General features: G+C 39.7%; 4 protein-coding genes across 5 annotated transcripts; 2 read left to right on the forward strand and 2 right to left on the reverse strand.

Annotated features, from left to right (window-relative positions):
* Positions 1 to 352: 352 nt before the first annotated feature.
* Positions 353 to 3040, forward strand: psmb1 (proteasome 20S subunit beta 1). Its single transcript, XM_062421636.1, has 6 exons — positions 353 to 526; positions 841 to 948; positions 1486 to 1567; positions 1850 to 1979; positions 2210 to 2316; positions 2447 to 3040. The coding sequence occupies exons 1-6, from the start codon at positions 426 to 428 to the stop codon at positions 2630 to 2632; spliced, it is 714 nt and encodes a 237-aa protein (XP_062277620.1). The 5' UTR covers positions 353 to 425; the 3' UTR covers positions 2633 to 3040.
* A 1627-nt stretch (positions 3041 to 4667) lies between these two features.
* psmc3 (proteasome 26S subunit, ATPase 3) lies at positions 4668 to 6990 on the reverse strand. Its single transcript, XM_062421648.1, has 2 exons — positions 6026 to 6990; positions 4668 to 5119 (listed from the first exon to the last, which is right to left on the reverse strand). Exons 1-2 carry the CDS (start codon positions 6968 to 6970, stop codon positions 4781 to 4783), a joined length of 1284 nt encoding a protein of 427 aa, XP_062277632.1. The 5' UTR covers positions 6971 to 6990; the 3' UTR covers positions 4668 to 4780.
* A 634-nt stretch (positions 6991 to 7624) lies between these two features.
* tbp (TATA box binding protein) lies at positions 7625 to 14067 on the forward strand. The gene is made up of 9 exons (XM_062421662.1): positions 7625 to 7677; positions 8153 to 8352; positions 9401 to 9554; positions 9781 to 9964; positions 10292 to 10379; positions 10670 to 10761; positions 11004 to 11171; positions 11780 to 11874; positions 12222 to 14067. Exons 2-9 carry the CDS (start codon positions 8302 to 8304, stop codon positions 12299 to 12301), a joined length of 912 nt encoding a protein of 303 aa, XP_062277646.1. The 5' UTR covers positions 7625 to 7677; positions 8153 to 8301; the 3' UTR covers positions 12302 to 14067.
* A 452-nt stretch (positions 14068 to 14519) lies between these two features.
* On the reverse strand, positions 14520 to 19125 carry pdcd2 (programmed cell death 2). 2 transcript variants are annotated; one of them, XR_009925349.1, is made up of 9 exons: positions 18897 to 19125; positions 18133 to 18241; positions 17885 to 17941; positions 17072 to 17260; positions 16678 to 16824; positions 16444 to 16544; positions 16197 to 16310; positions 15503 to 15938; positions 14520 to 15356 (listed from the first exon to the last, which is right to left on the reverse strand). XR_009925349.1 is itself a non-coding variant. In XM_062421668.1 (8 exons), the coding sequence occupies exons 1-8, from the start codon at positions 19074 to 19076 to the stop codon at positions 15759 to 15761; spliced, it is 1077 nt and encodes a 358-aa protein (XP_062277652.1). In that variant the 5' UTR covers positions 19077 to 19125; the 3' UTR covers positions 14520 to 15758. The 2 variants fall into 2 exon arrangements, 1 of the variants encoding a protein (XP_062277652.1); XM_062421668.1 differs by having other exon boundaries at positions 14520 to 15938.
* Positions 19126 to 19134: the final 9 nt, after the last annotated feature.

The following is a 19134-nucleotide window of genomic DNA, read 5'->3' on the forward strand; positions in this document are numbered from 1 at the left end:
AGTTTTAACTCCACATAATGTTAATTGTAAGGTCTCTGCAAAGTTACCAGGTTTCTATGTTTTCTGAAATAAAAAAAGAAGACAAAAAAAGCACTATTACGATAAAGAGTAAAAAAGCAGGATCACTTCATGGTGTAGAGCTTCATTTTGGGGTCCAGAGGGACAACATCTGATTACAGTTGTAATTATTTGTTATTTGCAATGATATATTCCTATTTTAACTGAAACAATAAAGAATATCCTGACTTTTCAGTGTGAATTGTTGAAGTATTGATCTGTTCCTGTCATGTCACCGTGCAGCCAGTGGGGGCGCTCTCTCCCTTTCTCTCACAGACTGAACACACCAGGAAAAGAAGAAGCTGCCATATTGCGGTGATACAGCGAGTTTGCTGAAGCTTAGACACCGCTGCGTTTCTTTATCTAAGATGCTTTCTTCTCAGACTTTTGGAGACCCCGGGAAGATGAAAGATTATCATTATACTGGTCCCGTAGAGCACCGGTTCTCACCGTACGCTTTCAACGGAGGGTGAGTGTGCCGTTTAAACCACTGGCTAGTTACATAGCTTGTTAGCTAACGAGCTAACCAGCTTAGCAATACAGCCGAAACAAAACAAAGGTTAAGTTCATGAAAAGTTTTTGAGCGGGGCAGTGTTTATTTTTTCCAGGATATAACCCATCATAAGTTGGCTTTGATATTCACAAAACATATATTTAATGGGTGGAAATGTACAGTTTCGGTTTTGGATGTGTAGCTTCCGTTAGCAGATGACATTAATATCTCTACATCATGTTAGCTTCTTCGGGAGATGAATGAACCCGCCTGTGTTGTGTTTTCTTCAGGACTGTGTTAGCTGTGGCCGGGGAGGACTTTGCCATCGTAGCCTCTGACACCAGGCTGAGTGAAGGATACTCCATCCACAGCCGGGACTCTCCAAAGTGCTACACGCTGTAAGTGTGCACCGTCACCGTGGAGGAAGGGCAGTTTAAAAAGATAACATACCCCGTCTAATTATGCAATTAGTAAGGGTTCATTAGCAGCGCTGTGTAAATTAACTATAAAGATATTATCATTTATATTTGTTGTGTTCCAGGTAAAAGGATTTGCTCACAGTTTTTCAAATCTGTCTCAAAAAAGGACCCCAAATCATTCCTCCTGTTCACACTAACCATTAGACGATCCTTTCATAATGCAATTACAGTGTAAGTAAGTTTATCTGAAGCTAATATGAATCTTCAGCCATCCAAATGAGTCAAATCAAGTAGACATCCTTTAACGTTCACACACTGTGGATTTTGGCCCCCATCACTTACATTGAAAGCACATTTTTAAGGAGATCTTTTAATACCCAGTATGAACAGGAGGAATGATTAGAGAGGAAAACCTTGTATGGACACCCAACAGACTTAGCACTACACGAATCACATCCAACTTTATGGACTTTACTGCCCTGTCTGTCACTGATTTTGTCTTCCTTACTCTTACAGGACAGACACAACTGTCATCGGCTGCAGTGGTTTCCATGGCGACTGCTTGACTCTTACTAAAATCATTGATGCCAGACTAAAGGTGAGCTGGCGTCTTGGTTTCAAGTTCTTTAGTTTCATTCTCAAACTTATCAAATTCATCTGACTCACTAACTGTACTGTCTTTGTTAATCATAGTTAGTAATCATAGTAATTATATTTCAATGTGTATCTCTCTATACATTATGGATATTTCTCCTCTATATTTCACAGAAAATCAAGTTTGCCCCAAAATCTTGTTTTTCACAAGACCTACAGTTGGTGTTATAGGTTGCTTCATTTTTAGTAAACAACATATAAACTAATGGTCCTGCTTCTCTCACAGATGTACAAACACTCGAACAACAAGTCAATGACCAGTGGAGCCATCGCAGCTATGCTGTCCACTATCCTGTACGGCCGGAGGTTCTTCCCGTACTACGTCTACAACATCATCGGAGGACTGGATGAAGAGGGTTAGTATTTAAATGCTACTGATATCAACAGGAGTAAATATATTAATTTGTATGCATATGCACTCATTTGTGCCAGTAAACAGTTGTATATTTAGACTTTGGCGATTTCAGGGGGCTGCAAGTGTTATATTGTACTGTATTGTCTGACAGTGTGTAGCTTGTATTGTCATTTTATCTAAAGTTCGACTTTGTTAATTTTTGCTCATAATGTCTAATTTTTTGTAATGTAGGCAAGGGAGCAGTATACAGTTTTGACCCAGTGGGCTCCTACCAGCGAGACACCTACAAGGCTGGAGGATCAGCCAGTGCAATGCTTCAACCACTACTAGACAACCAGGTACATGACACACACATGTATACTTATCTGTTGTTGTCCAATACAGCCATAGTTTCCTCACAGTGGCTCAATAACAGCTGAACACGGTGCAGTCATGTCTGATTCTCCTTCACACACTCTATTACTCCAGATTGGTTTCAAGAACATGGAGGGGGTGCAGCATGTTCCTCTGACTCGGGACAAGGCGGTTCAGCTGGTCAAAGATGTCTTCATCTCGGCGGCAGAAAGAGACGTCTACACCGGTGACGCCCTTCGGGTCTGTGTCATCACTAAGGAGGGCATTAATGAGCAGACAATACCACTGAGGAAGGACTGAAGAGGAGATGCGATGTTTCCCGCTGTCTCTGTTCTCCTTCTGTCTGTTCTTTCCACATTCACCGTACTGGTTCGGTCGCTTAACATCAGGCTTCTTAAAATGGGAGTGTTGTTCCACAAGTTGGCTTTTAGTAGCCTCTTAAGTCAGACTTTAACCAGGGAACTTTGTATTCCATTTTTTTGATATCGGTTCACTTTCTGAATTCATTTAAAATTGGGGCCTCCCTTCGATCTCTGCTGTTACAGTCTGGTAACCTGATTCTGGATCAGCACTCCTGTTCTGAGAAGCAAGTTCTTTGCTCCACCTTACCTAGAATCTGCCCCTGTTTGGACTTTCCACGATGTTTTGAGAGGATACTATACTCTGCTTTTCTTTTTACATTCTTAATAAATGTAAAGAATTGAAAAATCTGCTCTCGTTCATTTCACATGTTCACACACTGACACATCAGTTCAGACAGACCTAATGAGCAAAAAGAAATAAAAGGAAAGGAAAATAAGCACAACTAATACATAAATGAAGGTGTAGAAAATTAATACGTATCAAGTTTAGATTCGTTTTACATAGATAAACAGAAGCTGTAATGAATTCTGAAGTCATAGTTATGTAACTTATTAACTAACACCTCACCCTCTTATTAACTGACACCTCAGTAAGCTAAAACCAAAAAGGCGCCATGTATTGTGTGTATTTGCCTAAGGCCAGCATTAATGTGATGAATATTTTCTTACACAGCAGATAAAACAGAATTGGTTTTGGCAGTTTTCTTTAATGAAAGATGCAGACAAACCAAACAAGATCAAAAGTCTGCTACATTTTTATTTGTGCTTGGAATATTTTTGCCTCCAACTACAAAATTAGGAACTAAAAGGGTTTTGATTATAAAAATACAGTTCACTCAGAAATGCTGCTTGACAGGAGTGAAGCTGTTAAAAAATTAAGAAAAGACATGTCGACACCTCAATATAGCTGATGAGAAATTAAGTATGTAAGCTCAAGAGAGATGGAGGGAGGATATCTTGGACCTTTAAACATCACTCCTTATTTACAGTATTCTTCCCTGCTTTTTCTCTGTTTTATCATGATCATACAAAGAACTGGATTATTTTATTCTGATCAGGGTTTGCTGGTTGTTCCCAGAACGAGGCTTAAAACTAAAGGAGACATTTTTGAGGTTATGAACTTTAGAACTCTCTCCAATTGAAATTAAGATCTGTGGACTCAAAACACCTTTATAAAGCAGCTCAAGACCCGGTTGTTCAGACTTGCCTTTGTGTCATTTTTTCACTGTAAAGGGAAGTTTCCAGTTTGGAGAAAAAGGAAACAATTACTACCAATAACTTGTGATGTGTATACGGGCATGTAACTTGTTTTCAAGATACACTGAAGAATATAAATCCCATCAAGGCTCAGTGATATTTAGCTGACTGTTGAAGTTTTCCTACCAGTGCTGTAGAATACTATAAATGTACATTAGTGTACTCCGCAGTGAATCCAGTAGGGCCATTAAATAAACTACTGTTGAAATTTCAGATATTTTCCTGATCAGCTGCCTTGGAAATAACAATTTACTCACTTACCCTATAATATGACTAAAAATATATATTCCAACTTGATTAATTGTTAATTTAAGTATTAATGTAATAAAATCGCACAGCAACTGTGCAATCAGAGCTGCAACGATTAGTTGATTGATTAGTCACTCAACAGAAATTTAATAGGCACTTATTTTGAAAATGGCATAATTTCAGCAGTGTTTTACTGAAGATGATGGAAGAAAAATCACTTGTACTAACATCCGAAATGTGAATATTTTCTGGTTTTCATACTTCTCTTTAATAATAAACAGTAACCATGAGCTTTGACATTTTATGGATTTTAAGCACATATGGCATCGATTAATTGATGAAATAATTGTTACATTAATAATAATAAATAATAATAGTTGCAGCCCTATGTAAGATCATTCTGCACCACGTAAAACCAACCAACATCTTCCATGTTTAGGAGGAAACACAACAACACTCAATTCTGAGAATTTATTTCCTTTTATTAAGCCAAATTAATCAGCAACTGTAACAAGTGTTATCTCTACAACTGTTTTAATAATCAAAGACTCTCACACACAAACAGACACATGTAGTGTCCTCAGGCGTAGTATTGCAGGTTGGCCTTCTTCTTGGCCTGGACCTCAAGGATTCCCTCCATGTAATCCTCGTGGTTCAGCTCTGTGGCCCCGCGGCGCAGCGCGATCATACCGGCCTCCACACACACAGCCTTGCACTGGGCTCCGTTGAAGTCATCAGTGCAGCGGGCCAGCTCTTCGTAGTTGACATCGGGACTGACGTTCATCTTGCGGGAGTGAATCTGCATGATGCGAGCCCTGGCCTCTTCGTTTGGCATGGGGAACTCGATCTTCCTGTCAAGACGACCTGAGCGGAGCAGCGCAGGGTCCAAGATGTCCACTCTGTTGGTGGCAGCAATCACCTAAAAAATAGGAACAATATCACTGTAGTTAAAATGCTATACTGAAAACTTAACACTGGAAGCCGTTGAGGTGAATAAGATGATGAGAAGTCATTTTTTGTACTTATTTGTATAAACATGTTTTAAGTTAGTATATGTTTTGAAAACATCTGCACCCTCTTGTGTCCGTATTTCATGGCAATTTGAACTGTGTGTAATATCATTGTTCTTTTGTGTCCACTTAGAATCGGTACATATGAAAAAAACAGCTTCCTGTCTCTGTTCAGTCTGCTAGAAAAAGAAAATCTTAGTTGTCCAGAATCTAAAAATTAAGAATACTGAGTTCTCCGTTTTCAACAATTCTGAATGTAGTTTTAAAATGTGTGTGCACATTAAGTGTAGACTGAGAAAATGTACCAATAATAGTGCTTTTCTCTGATATTGCAGCAGTGTTAGAATAGGAAATCATTATTTAGAGGTTATCATAAAGTAACGTCGTGTTACAGATACTGTAATCTGACATTAGATGTGTAAGCTTTTAGTGGCAGATGTACCCTGATCCTCATATTAAAGGCTGCATTACAAGACACCATCTTCTGAATTCTGTATTGTTTCAGCTTTTTGTGACTTGTGGTGAACAGTCTTGTCTGAATTAACTCTACAGAGCAATTATTGAGTCTGGTTTCTTCTGGAAAGTACAGTACAGGGGTTAGAGTTAATCCAGGCCACATTACTGTGTAACACAAATCCACAAAAAGTTAAAATGATACAGAATTCAGAAACTATGTATATCAATAGAAAATGTGTACACCAGTCTGTCTTATTGATGTTTAGATTCTGTTCAAATTAAAAGTGGATGAATCAGATACTGACTCCAGCGTTGTGTGTGTGTGTGTGAGGAGGTGTAACGGCGGTCCGCAGCCTCACCTTGACCTGCATGTTGGGCTGAAACCCATCCAGCTGGTTGAGCAGCTCCAGCATGGTCCTCTGCACCTCTCGGTCTCCTGCCTTTTCGCTGTCGAACCTCTTGGTGCCGATGGCGTCCAGTTCATCAATGAAGATGATGGAGGGGGCCTTCTCCTTGGCCAGGGCGAAGGCGTCTCTCACCAGCTTGGCTCCATCTCCGATGAACATCTGGACCAGTTGCGGGCCGGCCAGCTTCAGGAAGGTGGCTTTGGTCTGGGCAGCGCAGGCTCTGGCCAGGAGGGTCTTCCCTGTCCCGGGTGGTCCGTACATCAGGACTCCTTTAGGTGGCTGGATGCCCAGGTTCTCAAACTTCTCCTTGTGGTTCATGGGCAGCACTATGGCCTCCACCAGCTCCTGGATCTGCTTATCCAGACCACCTATGTCGCTGTACTGCTCTGTGGGGCGCTCGTCCACCTCCATGGCCTTCACCCTGGAGTCGTACTCAGTCGGGAGGGTCTCCAAGATCAGGTAGGAATCTTTGTTGACACCTACCAGGTCTCCAGGCTTCAGCTTCTCCGCGTCCACCAGACCGATGACCGGCAGGAAGTAGGTCTGCCGGGTAGACGTCTTGATGACTGCGCACTTTCCTTTTCTCTGGGAGTCCAGGTCAACATTGGCCCCATCCTCCTCCTGGTCGTTGGGGTCCACGTCCAACAGCTCGATGACGTTGGAGACCAGGTAGGGTAGCGTTTTGTTCACTTTGATCTTCTCCGTGTTTTCTTTGATTTTATCCTTCATGGCCTGCAGCTCGTGGGTCACCCGCAGCACCTCGCTCTTCATGATCTTTATCTCACTGTCGAGGAGTCGAGTCCGCTGGACTATCTCCTCTGTGGACATTTTTAACACTTCTTCTCCGATGCCATCCTCCACCTCGTCCCAAACTGACTTGTCACTCAGCGACGCCATCTTTCCCTCTGTTTGCCTCAGACTCTGGCACGGAAATGAAGCGTCTACATCCGGCCGGCCGGCTTTAAATTATATATATCTTTTTTATTTTTTCTAAATTGTATTTGTTGTATTTTTAAACAGATTTATTGAAATAAGTATAAACTAAGTGTATACTTGATGAAATTAAACTAAATAATAATAATAATAAGTTTGATGGCACGTGCCGTCCTTCTTTTTTTTTTCAAACAGCTTTATTAAAACACAGTTTACAACAAGTTTACAACTGGGGAGTAAAGGTTTTAATAAATAAATAAATAACCACATTTCATATTAATAAATGTAAGTTTGCCAACTTTTCTTTTTTGTCTTTATTTAACTCGTTTGTTGTTTTATATATTGATTTAGTCATTTTCAATTCCATTTTCTTCTCTTTTTTAATCTTCTTTCTATTTCTAATGTGCTGTTTTGTAGAGACATGCTCATAAAATTACATGACTCTAGATATTGGAGAAACGTTCAGGTGGTGTTTGCAGACTTCATGTAGTGGTACTGTAACTGCTCTGGTCCACACTTAAGTCCAGCAGGTGGCAGTAAAGCTCCTAAAAGCTCAATTAAACGACAAAAGAAGAGGAGGAAGGAAATGAGAGCAAAAAAGAGGAAGTAATCGACGTTCACGAGCCTAATAGAGCTGTGCTCGTGTGCATACTATCTGGCAGAGTTTGACTGTAAGTTAAGATATAATATCTTGTGATGCAGCGATGAACCTCTCAGTTATTTGCAGCTTTTAAAGCACATAGATATTCAGTTTTATTTCACAGCACGTTAAAATAACCGGTTCACGTTAGCTCATACTGCTAACATTAGCTCGGCGGCTAACTTGAGCAAGCCTCGTATGCTGCTGGTGTATTTTCGAGACTGTGAAGACTTCATAGGAGCAGGCCGGTGTACAGATAGGTTTGTGGTCACTTGCGTCCTGCATGCTAAACTAAATGAAGGAGTAGTCACTGCAATAAATGATAAGTGTAGGGAAGCTGAAGCTAAATGTAGTTAGCAGAGCTGCGGCTATGTTCGCGCCACCGCTGCAGCTGATCCGGGGTTATGTCGTCTGCTGACTCCTCGGTCGTTTTTATTGTTGTACAGCTAGATATAAATGTCACAAATGTATGTTTGAACATCGGCTCCGTCCATCTTTTCATGCAGGACATAGCTGTCAGAGAGGAAACACGAAGGGGGCAGTGTGCAGTGTTTTCCTCCTGTGAACAGGACTGTGGACTCAGCTGTGAGGCTCGTACCCGGTCTGTGTGTCCCGTTTTTCTGCCTCCTGGGTGGCAGTGAACAGACCTGAAGAGATGGACCAGAACAACAGCATACCAGGCTTTCAGGGGCTGGCCTCCCCGCAGGTAGGTTTTAAGTATTTTATGTGTAAGAGATTTTAAAATGATTAAAGTCCCTGGCCAGTTTTGCTAAGCATGTTTCACAACATTTCATTTATGATCATGTTGAGGAGCTCACAGACAACATCCGTCTGTGACAGCTGGGAGTGAAACTCTGCTCAAGCTTCTGCAGTGTTTTAAATAACATTGTAGTATTCTGACACACAGTGAAACAACGAAGGAGCTTGTCTTCATCTGATTGAGGGGCACCTCATCATAACTCACCCTTGAGTTGAAGAGCGCGAACTTGCCCTGAATGTAGGGTCAGATGTATCCACTCAAGCTCTCAGTTTAAAGTCTAAAGTGAATTTAGAGATGTCATCCCTATGTTAGATTTAAAGTTAATACACATTAAACAATTATATTCAAAATTCGCTGGAAGAAGACAATGTAACGAAAACAGCATTATGTGCATAACCAAAATAGTATTTGACAGGTAACAAAATGAACCTTTTGTATGAATTCTCTTCCATTCTTCAAAAACGATTTGCCTCCTTGACGTTAAAATGTATATGTATATATATGTTATAGTACCCTGTACATTAGTACCAGTCAGGTAGATTTTTCTTAGTGGTAAGGTGCAAATATTGTCTATGGATTTTATTGATACTTGAATAACTTAGAAATCTACTTAACCTATGAATATAGATGTATAATTTATTGAAATAGTTTCCCCATTCAACCATTGAAATATCTACTATTACATTGATGAATGCATAAACAAGCTGTGTGCTGCTCTGAGTTTACAGTATACTTGCAGCTCTCACCAAAGGATTTTATCACTTCCAAAAAAGAATGTCTTGAGCTGCTACTGAAAAAATGAGTGATTTCAAATTAACCATTTTTGGTAGAGAGGGTGCAGTGAGCCTTTTGGACACTCAGATAGTTGATGCTTCTTTAAATTGACTCAAGTTTTTATTTTATTCAGTAAAAAAAGTAGAAAAACACTGTGATTATGGTGAACTTTAGCATGACCTAATATGACTCGGTCCTGATGTGCTGGGTTCTTTTGCAGGGTGCCATGACACCAGGAATGCCTATTTTCAGTCCCATGATGCCATATGGGTCAGGCCTGACACCCCAGCCTGTCCAGAACACCAACAGTCTGTCGATACTGGAGGAACAGCAGAGACAACAACAGCAGCAACAGGCACAGCAGGCTAACGCAGGTACAACACTCACTGCCATACTCTTCCTCTTCTTTCCTTTCATCCCCATAATATGAACTCATTTTGAGTTCATTCTGTTCAAGTAAACCTAACAACTGACAGGCTTCACAGACGACCGTTAGAATTGTTTACCCCTTTCTCTCTAAGAAAATAGTCAAAATATTTATTATCTGAGTAGACAATATGGGCGTTTATTTTGAAAAACATGTTTTTCCCTGTTTTCCAGGCCTTCCAAGTACATCAGGGCAGACCCCTCAACTTTTTCATTCCCAGACAGTAGCAGGCTCAACCACCACAGCACTGCCGGGGAACACACCACTACACCCCTACAACACTCCACTGACCCCCATGACCCCGATCACACCGGCCACGCCAGCCTCAGAGAGCTCTGGAATAGTACCACAGCTACAGTATGTTTCATATTCAATGCACAACTGTAAAAGTATAATTTCATCCCAATTTTTATATGCATCGCTCTTTGAAATCTTCATCATCATCATCTAGCTAATGGTAACAGTTTTAGTTTAACCTTTTGGTATGGTTTAACCCATATTCTAAAATTATGTTCAAGATGAATTCAATTAATTTAGATTCCAAACATGAACACAGTTGACATGTGCTTGATTTTGAATATTTTTTAGTTTGTGGCCAATATTTAACTTTATTCTGACTTACTAACTTGAAAAGTTTCCATTTATGTCTCTTACTTGGATCTCTTTGCTTTTTCTTACTGTTAGAAACATAGTATCTACTGTAAATCTGGGCTGTAAACTAGACTTGAAGACCATTGCCTTGAGAGCCAGGAATGCCGAGTATAACCCAAAGGTGAGACTGCTGCACATTACTGTGATCAGCTTTATGTTGCTCAATACTGTGCCTTTTTTTCCTCTTTAGACAACATCGTGGTCCAGAAATGTTTGACCGCGTGGCCAAATTGGGTGGTTTTGTTGTTGTGATTTTAATAGAGATGAGTCTGATGAGTCCCCTGGTCATTCTTGTGGCAGCATCGTCATCCCAAAATTTGCACTTAAACATGAGAAATATCAACAACAACAAAAAAGGAAATGATACCCCCACTCTTTCTAACTCTTGCTGTCTCTCTGTCTGTCTTTTAGCGTTTTGCTGCTGTCATCATGAGAATACGAGAACCCAGGACCACTGCTCTCATCTTCAGCTCCGGCAAGATGGTCTGCACTGGAGCAAAGAGGTCAGCATATAACTTTTATAGACAAGGATGAACTTTCTTTTGCTAAACGTCATAATCAAAGCCACTATTTGACTGGAACGCTTTCTTTAGTGTGGACAACAAACCTGTTTAACAACTGTATCCATCTGAGGTCTTTACTATCTCAATAAAAATGCTTTGTTTTATTATTTTCTTTCCTTTTCTTACTCATGTAAGAAGAGGAAAATGTTTCTTGTATTGCTTTCTTGCCTCTGCCTCCCCAGTGAGGAGCAGTCGAGGTTAGCCGCCAGAAAATACGCTCGTGTGGTGCAGAAACTCGGCTTTCCTGCCAAGTTCCTGGACTTTAAGATACAGAACATGGTGGGCAGCTGCGATGTGAAGTTCCCCATTCGACTGGAGGGATTAGTCCTCACACATCAACAGTTCAGCAGGTCAGTTCATTTTGTTGATTGCAATGTGCACATAAAAGCCACGTTTACTTGTTCATGCTTTTACAAACTACCAACATGATGCCTGTGTTATGAGAATTCATGATGTGTCACAGATGGAAAGGATCATGTTGGTTTATTATTATCAATACAAATAAACTGACTTCCCCCTTTGCTTGAGCTGCAACAGTTAGCTGATTAATCAATTAGTTGCCAACTGTTAAATTAACCCCCAACTATTTTGATATGATCTTTGTATCTATCTTTTAATCATTTGTTTAAAAAAAAAAGTCTACATTTTCTGATTCCAGTTTCTCAAATGTGAATATTTTTTGGTTTGTTTAGTCTTCTCAGTCAGTAAACTAAATATTTTGGGTTGTGGACTGCTGGTAGTGAAACAACAAGACATTTGTAGAGGTCACATTGGACTTGTGAAATGGTGATTGATATTTTAATGGACTAAAAAATCGTTTGGTGTAATAAAACTGAATAAAAGTAAATTTCTCTCACATCAAGGTTCTCATCTGAGAACTTACATTTGGAATTGGTTGAGATTTTTGGGGGGATTAAACTAATTCCTGTAATGATTAAAATAAACTTGTCTGTTGTAGCTATGAACCAGAGCTGTTTCCAGGACTGATTTACAGAATGATCAAACCCAGAATCGTCCTGCTTATCTTTGTTTCTGGGAAAGTCGTACTAACAGGTAAGATCTTCTCTCCTGTTAATGGATCAACTTGAACGATGGTTATGATGTCCTAATCCCAAACATATATGATGATGGTAGATAGTATCTTCATTTCCCATAGAAATGGTTGTATTTTGTCCTTAAGAGACAATGTAGGTAATCCCTGCTGCAAGGATAGTATCACATTAATAACCTGAAACCCAAAACCCCAAAATGTATCAGATTCCTCAAACGACAATTAAAGTATTATCTAATAGAAATGGATTATGCTGTTTTAATATGTACGATGATGATGATTTTTTTCTGTCACTGTTATGAAAGTGTAACTAAGTGAAGTCACTGATGTCTGTGTTGTTTGTGTCAAGGTGCAAAGGTGAGAGCAGAGATCTATGAAGCGTTTGAAAACATCTACCCCATCTTGAAAGGCTTCCGCAAGACAACGTAGAACCTGCAGCTCCTTCTTTTACCACCCCCTTCCCTCGTCTCTTTTTACTCTCCTTTTTTTAAAACTCATATGGAAGTGGCATAATATGTTGGCAACCATAAGTGGACTGCTCGAAGGGCTGTTGCACAGGGATGTGATTCATCTTTTTTTTTCTTTTTCTTTTTTTCCTCTGCCCTCCAGTGTTTCAGATTTTTTGGGAAACACATTTTTTTTTATAAGTTTCTGTTCCTCTGTTCAGATCTCACATGATGGTATGGTAGCAGACACAGCTCCATTTATTTCCGACTGATTTCCGCACACAATTTTTTGGCTTTTTATGTTGACGATTGATCACATCCCTGATTGTACATAAGACTGTAAGAAATGTAAAAAACGCTGATTAGAAGAGAGACAGTCAATTCCTGACTGTCTATTGTTTTTATTTTAAGCAGTTTTAAATAGTTTTGTATATTGTATTTTATAATTGTCTGCTCAGTCCCCCAGTTGAAGCAATATGCATTCAGGTCCGTTAGCCTCACATTCCTAATAACAGTATTTGGTAAGATTTTAGTTCAGCGTTTTAAGGAGGCTTTTTATCCCAGCACACATCAGTCTGCCTTTTGTCCTCTTTACTTTGTAATGAAAATCAGTTGGAACTGGGTTCAGCTAAGTCCTGATTTCGTTGATGCTGGATGTGGATTTTCCTTAAAATTCAAAAACTGACATGAAACCATATAGCTTTAAGTGAAGTTAGATGCTTATTAAATAAAAGATGCAGTGTGTAGAAATTAGTGACATCCAGCAGTGCGGACTTGACAGAAATGGAATATAATATTTATAAGTATAGTTTTAATTTGTGTTTAATCACGTTAAAATGAGAATGTCACTAAATTCTACAAACTGCACCTTTTTAAAATTCTCACCAAGTTGGTTTGTTCATCAAGGTTTGTATCACTTGGTCTGGGTTGCTGAGACTTAATTTCTTTGTACTGTAATCTTTAGCAGAGATGGAATCGGTTTCAAGTTCAAACAAGGATTTTCTTTTTTACACGGTTTAGATGCTGTAATTTCAAACATGAGTGTGCTAATGGTTAAACTTCTCTATTTAAAATTGAATCCAACCTTGATTAAAGTGATGATGCTCAGCAAGAATGAAGATCAGGATTTTAGACAATTTCAACCAAAACTAAAATGTGAAGAAAGACAACTTGAAGTAAACAGCATCTTCTTTTACTTGAATTAAAATAAGGTGGTTTATAAATCTTAAAATCAGATGTTGCATCTTAACTTCAGTAGCACTAAAAGACAGTATGATGGCAGGTGAACTATGCATCATGTTGCCATATTTGTTTTGTTTTTAAGCTTTCTTGTGTATATTTTGGCCATTTAAAACAATATTTAAAAGTTATTACTTCCAGAATTATTTTATAATGATGCTCGATGTTTATATCGTGGGCACTTGTATGTGTGCTTGTGTGTCACACATTTCTACTTGGCACATCCCTAAAAACTGGAGCAGTTACAAATTCAAAGATTTGGCTGGAAAAATGCATTTGGCTAACATGTTTTTAAGGCAGCTTCATCATCTGTGTATCTGCCACCTGGCGTCTGTGTTGGCAGGAGAAACAAGGTTTTTTCTGTGATTCTGAGTTTAGCAGAGGCCTGAAGACCAGAAACTCCTGTCCTGTCCAAATGCAATTCTGTTTATTCTTAATTTGTTAATGTGCTGCACTGTGCATTAATAAATGTGTACATACTGGCTCTCTGGTTCAAGCTGCTTCTTGTATTTTTCCAGTGAACTCAGATATTTTTACTCACCAACCAAGCTTTTGCTAAATAGGACAACTGTAAATCCAAACTCCGAATAATGCATACATGCAGAATTAGGATGATAATCACTAATTATAAAAAATCAAAAGAGAGCATTTAAAGTTTATAATCACCTAAAAGAAAGGGACCCTGATGAGGCCCCCAGACAGAAGCCCCCTCAGCTAGTTCTGGGACTATTAGATTAAGAAAGCAGAAAGAAAAACGTTTGACTGATTGGAAAGATCAGAGCAAACTGGAGTGCCATTTGGTCCTAAACAGAGAATACTCAGTGGCAGATCCGAAACTTGATCATGACCACCACAGGAAAACCACACTCCCCAGAGAAGACAGACTGAATTATTTCACACCTGCTTTGGCAATGTAAACACATATTCCCCATGCCAACAAAGCCCCTTTGAATTAAGTTGATATTTACTATCTTATAATTGAGTCAGTATTTATCTACAGAGAGAAATATAACATTTTGAAAAAGACGTCATCATTTCGTAAATATGTCAACTTTTTATTTAAAAAAGCAAAAATGAAAGTCAAACTTTGATATTGTATACTGGAGGTTGTTTATTGAATTTGAACATTGAACAGCTGTGGCTTTAAGGTCAGAGACAGTGGTGTAGTATTTTTCTACCTCTCATTCACTGACACAATAACTGCTCTCTTTTCGCCCAGCCTGAATGTAAAAAAAGTAAAGGCTTCAGATTAAAGCTGTAAAAACACAGCCTGTATTTAAACTTAATATTTGACTGTTTGTCTTTACGTAAGTGTAATTTGATTTTTCATGTAACACAGCTGATCTTTCTGTGACATGAAAAATTGGTATAAGCACAGTTTATACCACTTAATTTGCCCTCTAAACCCATATCATTTATATAACTTAACTTGAATATGTTTTGGTAAACAGGTCAAATAAAACTTGTGTCAGTGTCCAAATATGAACGTATCTGTATATATGCATATATATATATATATAAGTTTTTTAAAACAAACATCAAGAGGGCCTCACAACACTTCAGTGGAGCTTTGGGTACATTTTCTGTCTGACGGAAAATCCGATGAATGCTGATTTAGACAAAATTGATTAAAGTTTAATGATGTGTCGGCCGCGCAGGTGGTCGAGTGGTATGTCACATACGCAGCCGACCTGGGTTCGAATCCCGGCCGGTAGTCCTTTGCTGCATGTCAAACCCCCTCTCTCTCCCATGTTTCCTGTCTGTCTGCTGTTAAATAAAGGCGTCTGTGCCGAAAAAATCTTAAAAAAAAAAAAAAGTTTAATGATGTGATCATAAGGTACGTAAAACCAAGAACTATTATGTTCTTAGTTTTACGTGATCATAAGGCACGTAAAACTAAAAACTATTATGTTCTAAGAACTATTATGTTCTTAGTTTTACTGACCATGATGTCTTGTACGAACAGTATGCAGGGCTGGGAATGGAAATAACCCAGGAAACACGTTCTCACCAGTCAGAAAAACCTGGCTACTGATGTTAACAACAGATCCATGTCTCATCAGTCACATACATGAGCAGTAGAACATGTCGAGTCCACTTCTTGGGAAGTTAAGTCACTTCAAGTGTGATCGTCACTGCTGAGTCCAAGTTTTAACAAACTGTTTGAGCATCTTAAGACTCTGTCCACCATAACAGAGATATTATGACTGTTTAATCTGTGTTTGTTGATCTGAGCTGAAGTCCTGCTTCCAAACGAACTCAGGGCAGTACTCGTCGTCATGGTTACAACTGACGGAGCATGTGTAGACAGCCAGGGTCCCCCAGTCGATACTGGCTCCTGTGGAGTCCACACACAGACTGTTCAACAGCTGGGGCATCACCTAGAAAGACAGACACACATTTATTAAGCAAGTGTTTTTTAACGGCTCACTAACCTTATGTACAGATTTTTTAACATAGTGAAACAATTGTATCTACAAAGATCATAAATTCACCAACATGCACACACAACGTCATATACTTGTACAAGACAGCACAACTGTACTGAAAGGTGAACAAGAGGAGGTGAAGTTGGGAAGGAGAAAAAAAGAAAGGAAACATACATAAGATGTTGGATTACTGAGTGTCAAACAACAAACCTGAAACTCATAAGTCCTCTTGGCGCCACAGATGCATGCTGGGATGTCCTGATCTGAAGGGATGTGCGTGGAAGAGACCCACAAGGGAGAGCCTCCTCGACTGTAACGCAACACCTAAGCATGACACAGCAATGAGATGGAAAAAACATCAGTGTGGGTTTTTTATGACTTTACATCACCAGTGAGAGGAAAGACTTCAAGATCTCGATTACATTGATTGGTTCAAGTCTTTTTTTTTTTTTTTAACCTGGTGTGGCTCTGGTGCGATTTTCTTTTTAAACCGCTGGAAGACTTTGTTATCTTCAGTCTCATGCATAGCCATCTCCTCTAGGTCTGTCTCTGCCAGGGCTTTAGAAATGGAAGAGAAGTATGTTTATTTTTCATATTGATGAACATTGTGTTTTGTAGTTGTCAGAATAGTACTAAAACCATACATCTGAATATTTTTCTGAAAGTTAGACCGACATAAAGTAAAGCTTACTTTCTTCTAAGGAGGGACAATCTTCACTCTGAGCATTGGCCGTCTGCTCTTCTCCTTCAGCCTCCTTCTCCTCTTCCTCTTCCTCAGGCTCAGTGACCAGCTCAGACTCAGGGAAGATGCAGGGAGAGGCTGTGACAAGAGTCGCTTCTATACATAGAGAGACAGACAAAACAAATAAGGATTATTTAAGAAAGAAAACACAAGCTCTCACATTACCACTGCTTTTCTTACTGTAGCAACACACACACACACACACACACACACACACACACACACACACACACACACACACACACACACACACACACACACACACACACAGACACACACACACACACACACACACACACACACACACACACACACACACACACACACACACACACACACTCACCCGGGCTGCAACACTCCTTCTTGTGTGCGTGTTTCCAGTGGAGGGTCTGGTGGTGTTTTCCACAGTAGGTTACAGCATGACAGCGGGAGCAGGCTTTGTTGCCAGGGCAACCACACACCCAGCACAGTTTAACTCCATAGACAGGCAGCACACTGTGGTCTTTCTCGAGATCGCGGGGGGGTTCATCCTCTGAGGAGAGAAAGAAAAAAAACCATTAAAACAAAGAAAGTCTAAATCTGTAAGTTAGCTATAACTGCTGTTTTATGACTCACAGATGGAGTCAAAATGATGAAAATACTAATAAGATCCAGTAAGAACAGGCCCTGGACTTGATCAGGTTTATCAGAATTTTATAGATATGGCACCCACTACACTACTTACTTAAATGATTCAGCGATGTGTTCTTCTTGATCATTACAAATGTTTTCACACCAAAACCAAACTACAGTTCAATTACGTAAAAACAGACAAATATGATCCTATATAATTGCAAAATGAATCCCTGCAGATAAAACAAACAGTCCAGTTTCACAAGTTCGAAAATTATTTGGCAAATTCAATATGTCCTTTCATATTATATCAATGTTTATATAAGTGTGATAAATGACACCACTCAGCTCAACCTTAGAAAACACATGTTGATCAGCAGCTAACAGTTACTGCAGGTCGACAGCACTACTGTGAACTGAGTACTTTTGAACAAGCACTCAACCAGGATATATCAGTCTGTTCAGACATGGCTAACATCAACATCTTGAATAGGTGAGGAAAAAAAAAAATCACATTTACATACATCCTGTTAAATGTACAAACCTGGTGGTGGATCGTAGGGGTAGAACTCATTCTTTCTAGGCAGCTGACTTCTGAATACTGATGAAAAAGAAGACAGGAAATGTAATGAAAATGCATTTAGGCTATTAAAAAATCAAGCAAATGCTCCAAAAACAGATAAGAAGTGATTTAAAAAATGTGTAGAGAGAGAAAAGGAAAGAAGAAGGAAAAGAAAAGCGAGCAAAGACTGAAGATGTTGAGCGAGGTGTCAAAGTGAGAAAAGGAGGTACCTTTCATACAGCGGCTGTCGTTACGTGTGTAGCACTCAGGAGTTTTGCAGCAGAACAGAAACAAAGTTCTGTGGAAACTTCTGTCCTGACCAGAAATGGGTGCGTACACCTGCAGCAGAGAGGAGAAGAGTCACTACTGTAGATCTCTCCTGTATATGTGACATCCACTGCATGATTGTCTGTACTGGGAGAGGGCTCTCTCCTCTGTTGCTTCTCCGTGAAACTGAATATGGTCCAAAGGCTTAAGGTCTGCTTTAGGTAGTGAGCGGATGTTGTAAATTGCACTTAAGTGATCCAGCCTTAATAGTTAAGTCTGGATTTGGTTTATGAAGTTGTGTGAAATGTAACACAGTTTCAGATGACACAAAAGTAAACAGAAAATAACTTTCATAAGGGGTTTACCTCACATTTTAAATCCCACCCTCAAATGTTCCTTTGGATCTTGAAGTCAGTATCAAACATAGACATCTGTTTCCTTGAGCATTAATTCAAAGCTTTATAATCTGCATTACTGACTCTCTCATCAAGTGCTCATTTAATTTCAACGTCGAAGCCAATATACATATAGGTTTTCAACTGTGACTGAGAAGATATACACTTATCGTGAAACCAGCAGTTACAGTATGTATTGTGTATGGAGCCGCTCCATAATGACATTATCACTGTCTCTCTTTGCACTTTAACCACTCCCTCACTATAATGACTAATTAAAAGACGGTTAGTCCGTCTGAGCCCAGTCTCCCTCCCTGCTCTGGGCCACTGACCTGCAGCAGAAAGGCCAGAGGCAGGCGGCATATGTCACACTCCAGCCCGGACAGTGAGGGTAGGCCTCGCTGGGAGAGCCACGCCGGCTTCCCCCCGACTTTACTGGGAAACTGCGGCGAGCGAAGCCGCCACGGCTCCGCGTCTTCCAGGAAACCCAGAACTACCTCCGCCGAGGACATGGCTGTATCTCCGGACTAAAGCGACTGCCTGAAATAATACACAGTAACAGTCAACACC

Source organism: Scomber scombrus, chromosome 1 (genome assembly GCF_963691925.1).
Source record: "Scomber scombrus chromosome 1, fScoSco1.1, whole genome shotgun sequence".
NCBI classification, from domain to species: Eukaryota; Metazoa; Chordata; class Actinopteri; order Scombriformes; family Scombridae; genus Scomber; species Scomber scombrus.

Bases quoted from the DNA above. Each gene is read 5' to 3' on its own strand.
- pdcd2 (XM_062421668.1), bottom strand. From the start codon at position 19,076: ATGTCCTCGGCGGAGGTAGTTCTGGGTTTCCTGGAAGACGCGGAGCCG. The intron at 18,242-18,896 runs GTCAGTGGCCCA...TCTCTGCTGCAG, and splicing joins CTCTGGCCTTTCTGCTGCAG to GTGTACGCACCCATTTCTGG. The intron at 17,261-17,884 runs GTTTGTACATTT...TTCTCTCCTCAG, and splicing joins CCCCTACGATCCACCACCAG to AGGATGAACCCCCCCGCGAT.
- tbp (XM_062421662.1), top strand. From the start codon at position 8,302: ATGGACCAGAACAACAGCATACCAGGCTTTCAGGGGCTGGCCTCCCCG. The intron at 8,353-9,400 runs GTAGGTTTTAAG...GTTCTTTTGCAG, and splicing joins AGGGGCTGGCCTCCCCGCAG to GGTGCCATGACACCAGGAAT. The intron at 9,555-9,780 runs GTACAACACTCA...CCTGTTTTCCAG, and splicing joins GGCACAGCAGGCTAACGCAG to GCCTTCCAAGTACATCAGGG.
- psmc3 (XM_062421648.1), bottom strand. From the start codon at position 6,970: ATGGCGTCGCTGAGTGACAAGTCAGTTTGGGACGAGGTGGAGGATGGC. The intron at 5,120-6,025 runs GTGAGGCTGCGG...CCTATTTTTTAG, and splicing joins AGCCCAACATGCAGGTCAAG to GTGATTGCTGCCACCAACAG.
- psmb1 (XM_062421636.1), top strand. From the start codon at position 426: ATGCTTTCTTCTCAGACTTTTGGAGACCCCGGGAAGATGAAAGATTAT. The intron at 527-840 runs GTGAGTGTGCCG...TGTTTTCTTCAG, and splicing joins CCGTACGCTTTCAACGGAGG to GACTGTGTTAGCTGTGGCCG. The intron at 1,980-2,209 runs GTTAGTATTTAA...TTTGTAATGTAG, and splicing joins CGGAGGACTGGATGAAGAGG to GCAAGGGAGCAGTATACAGT.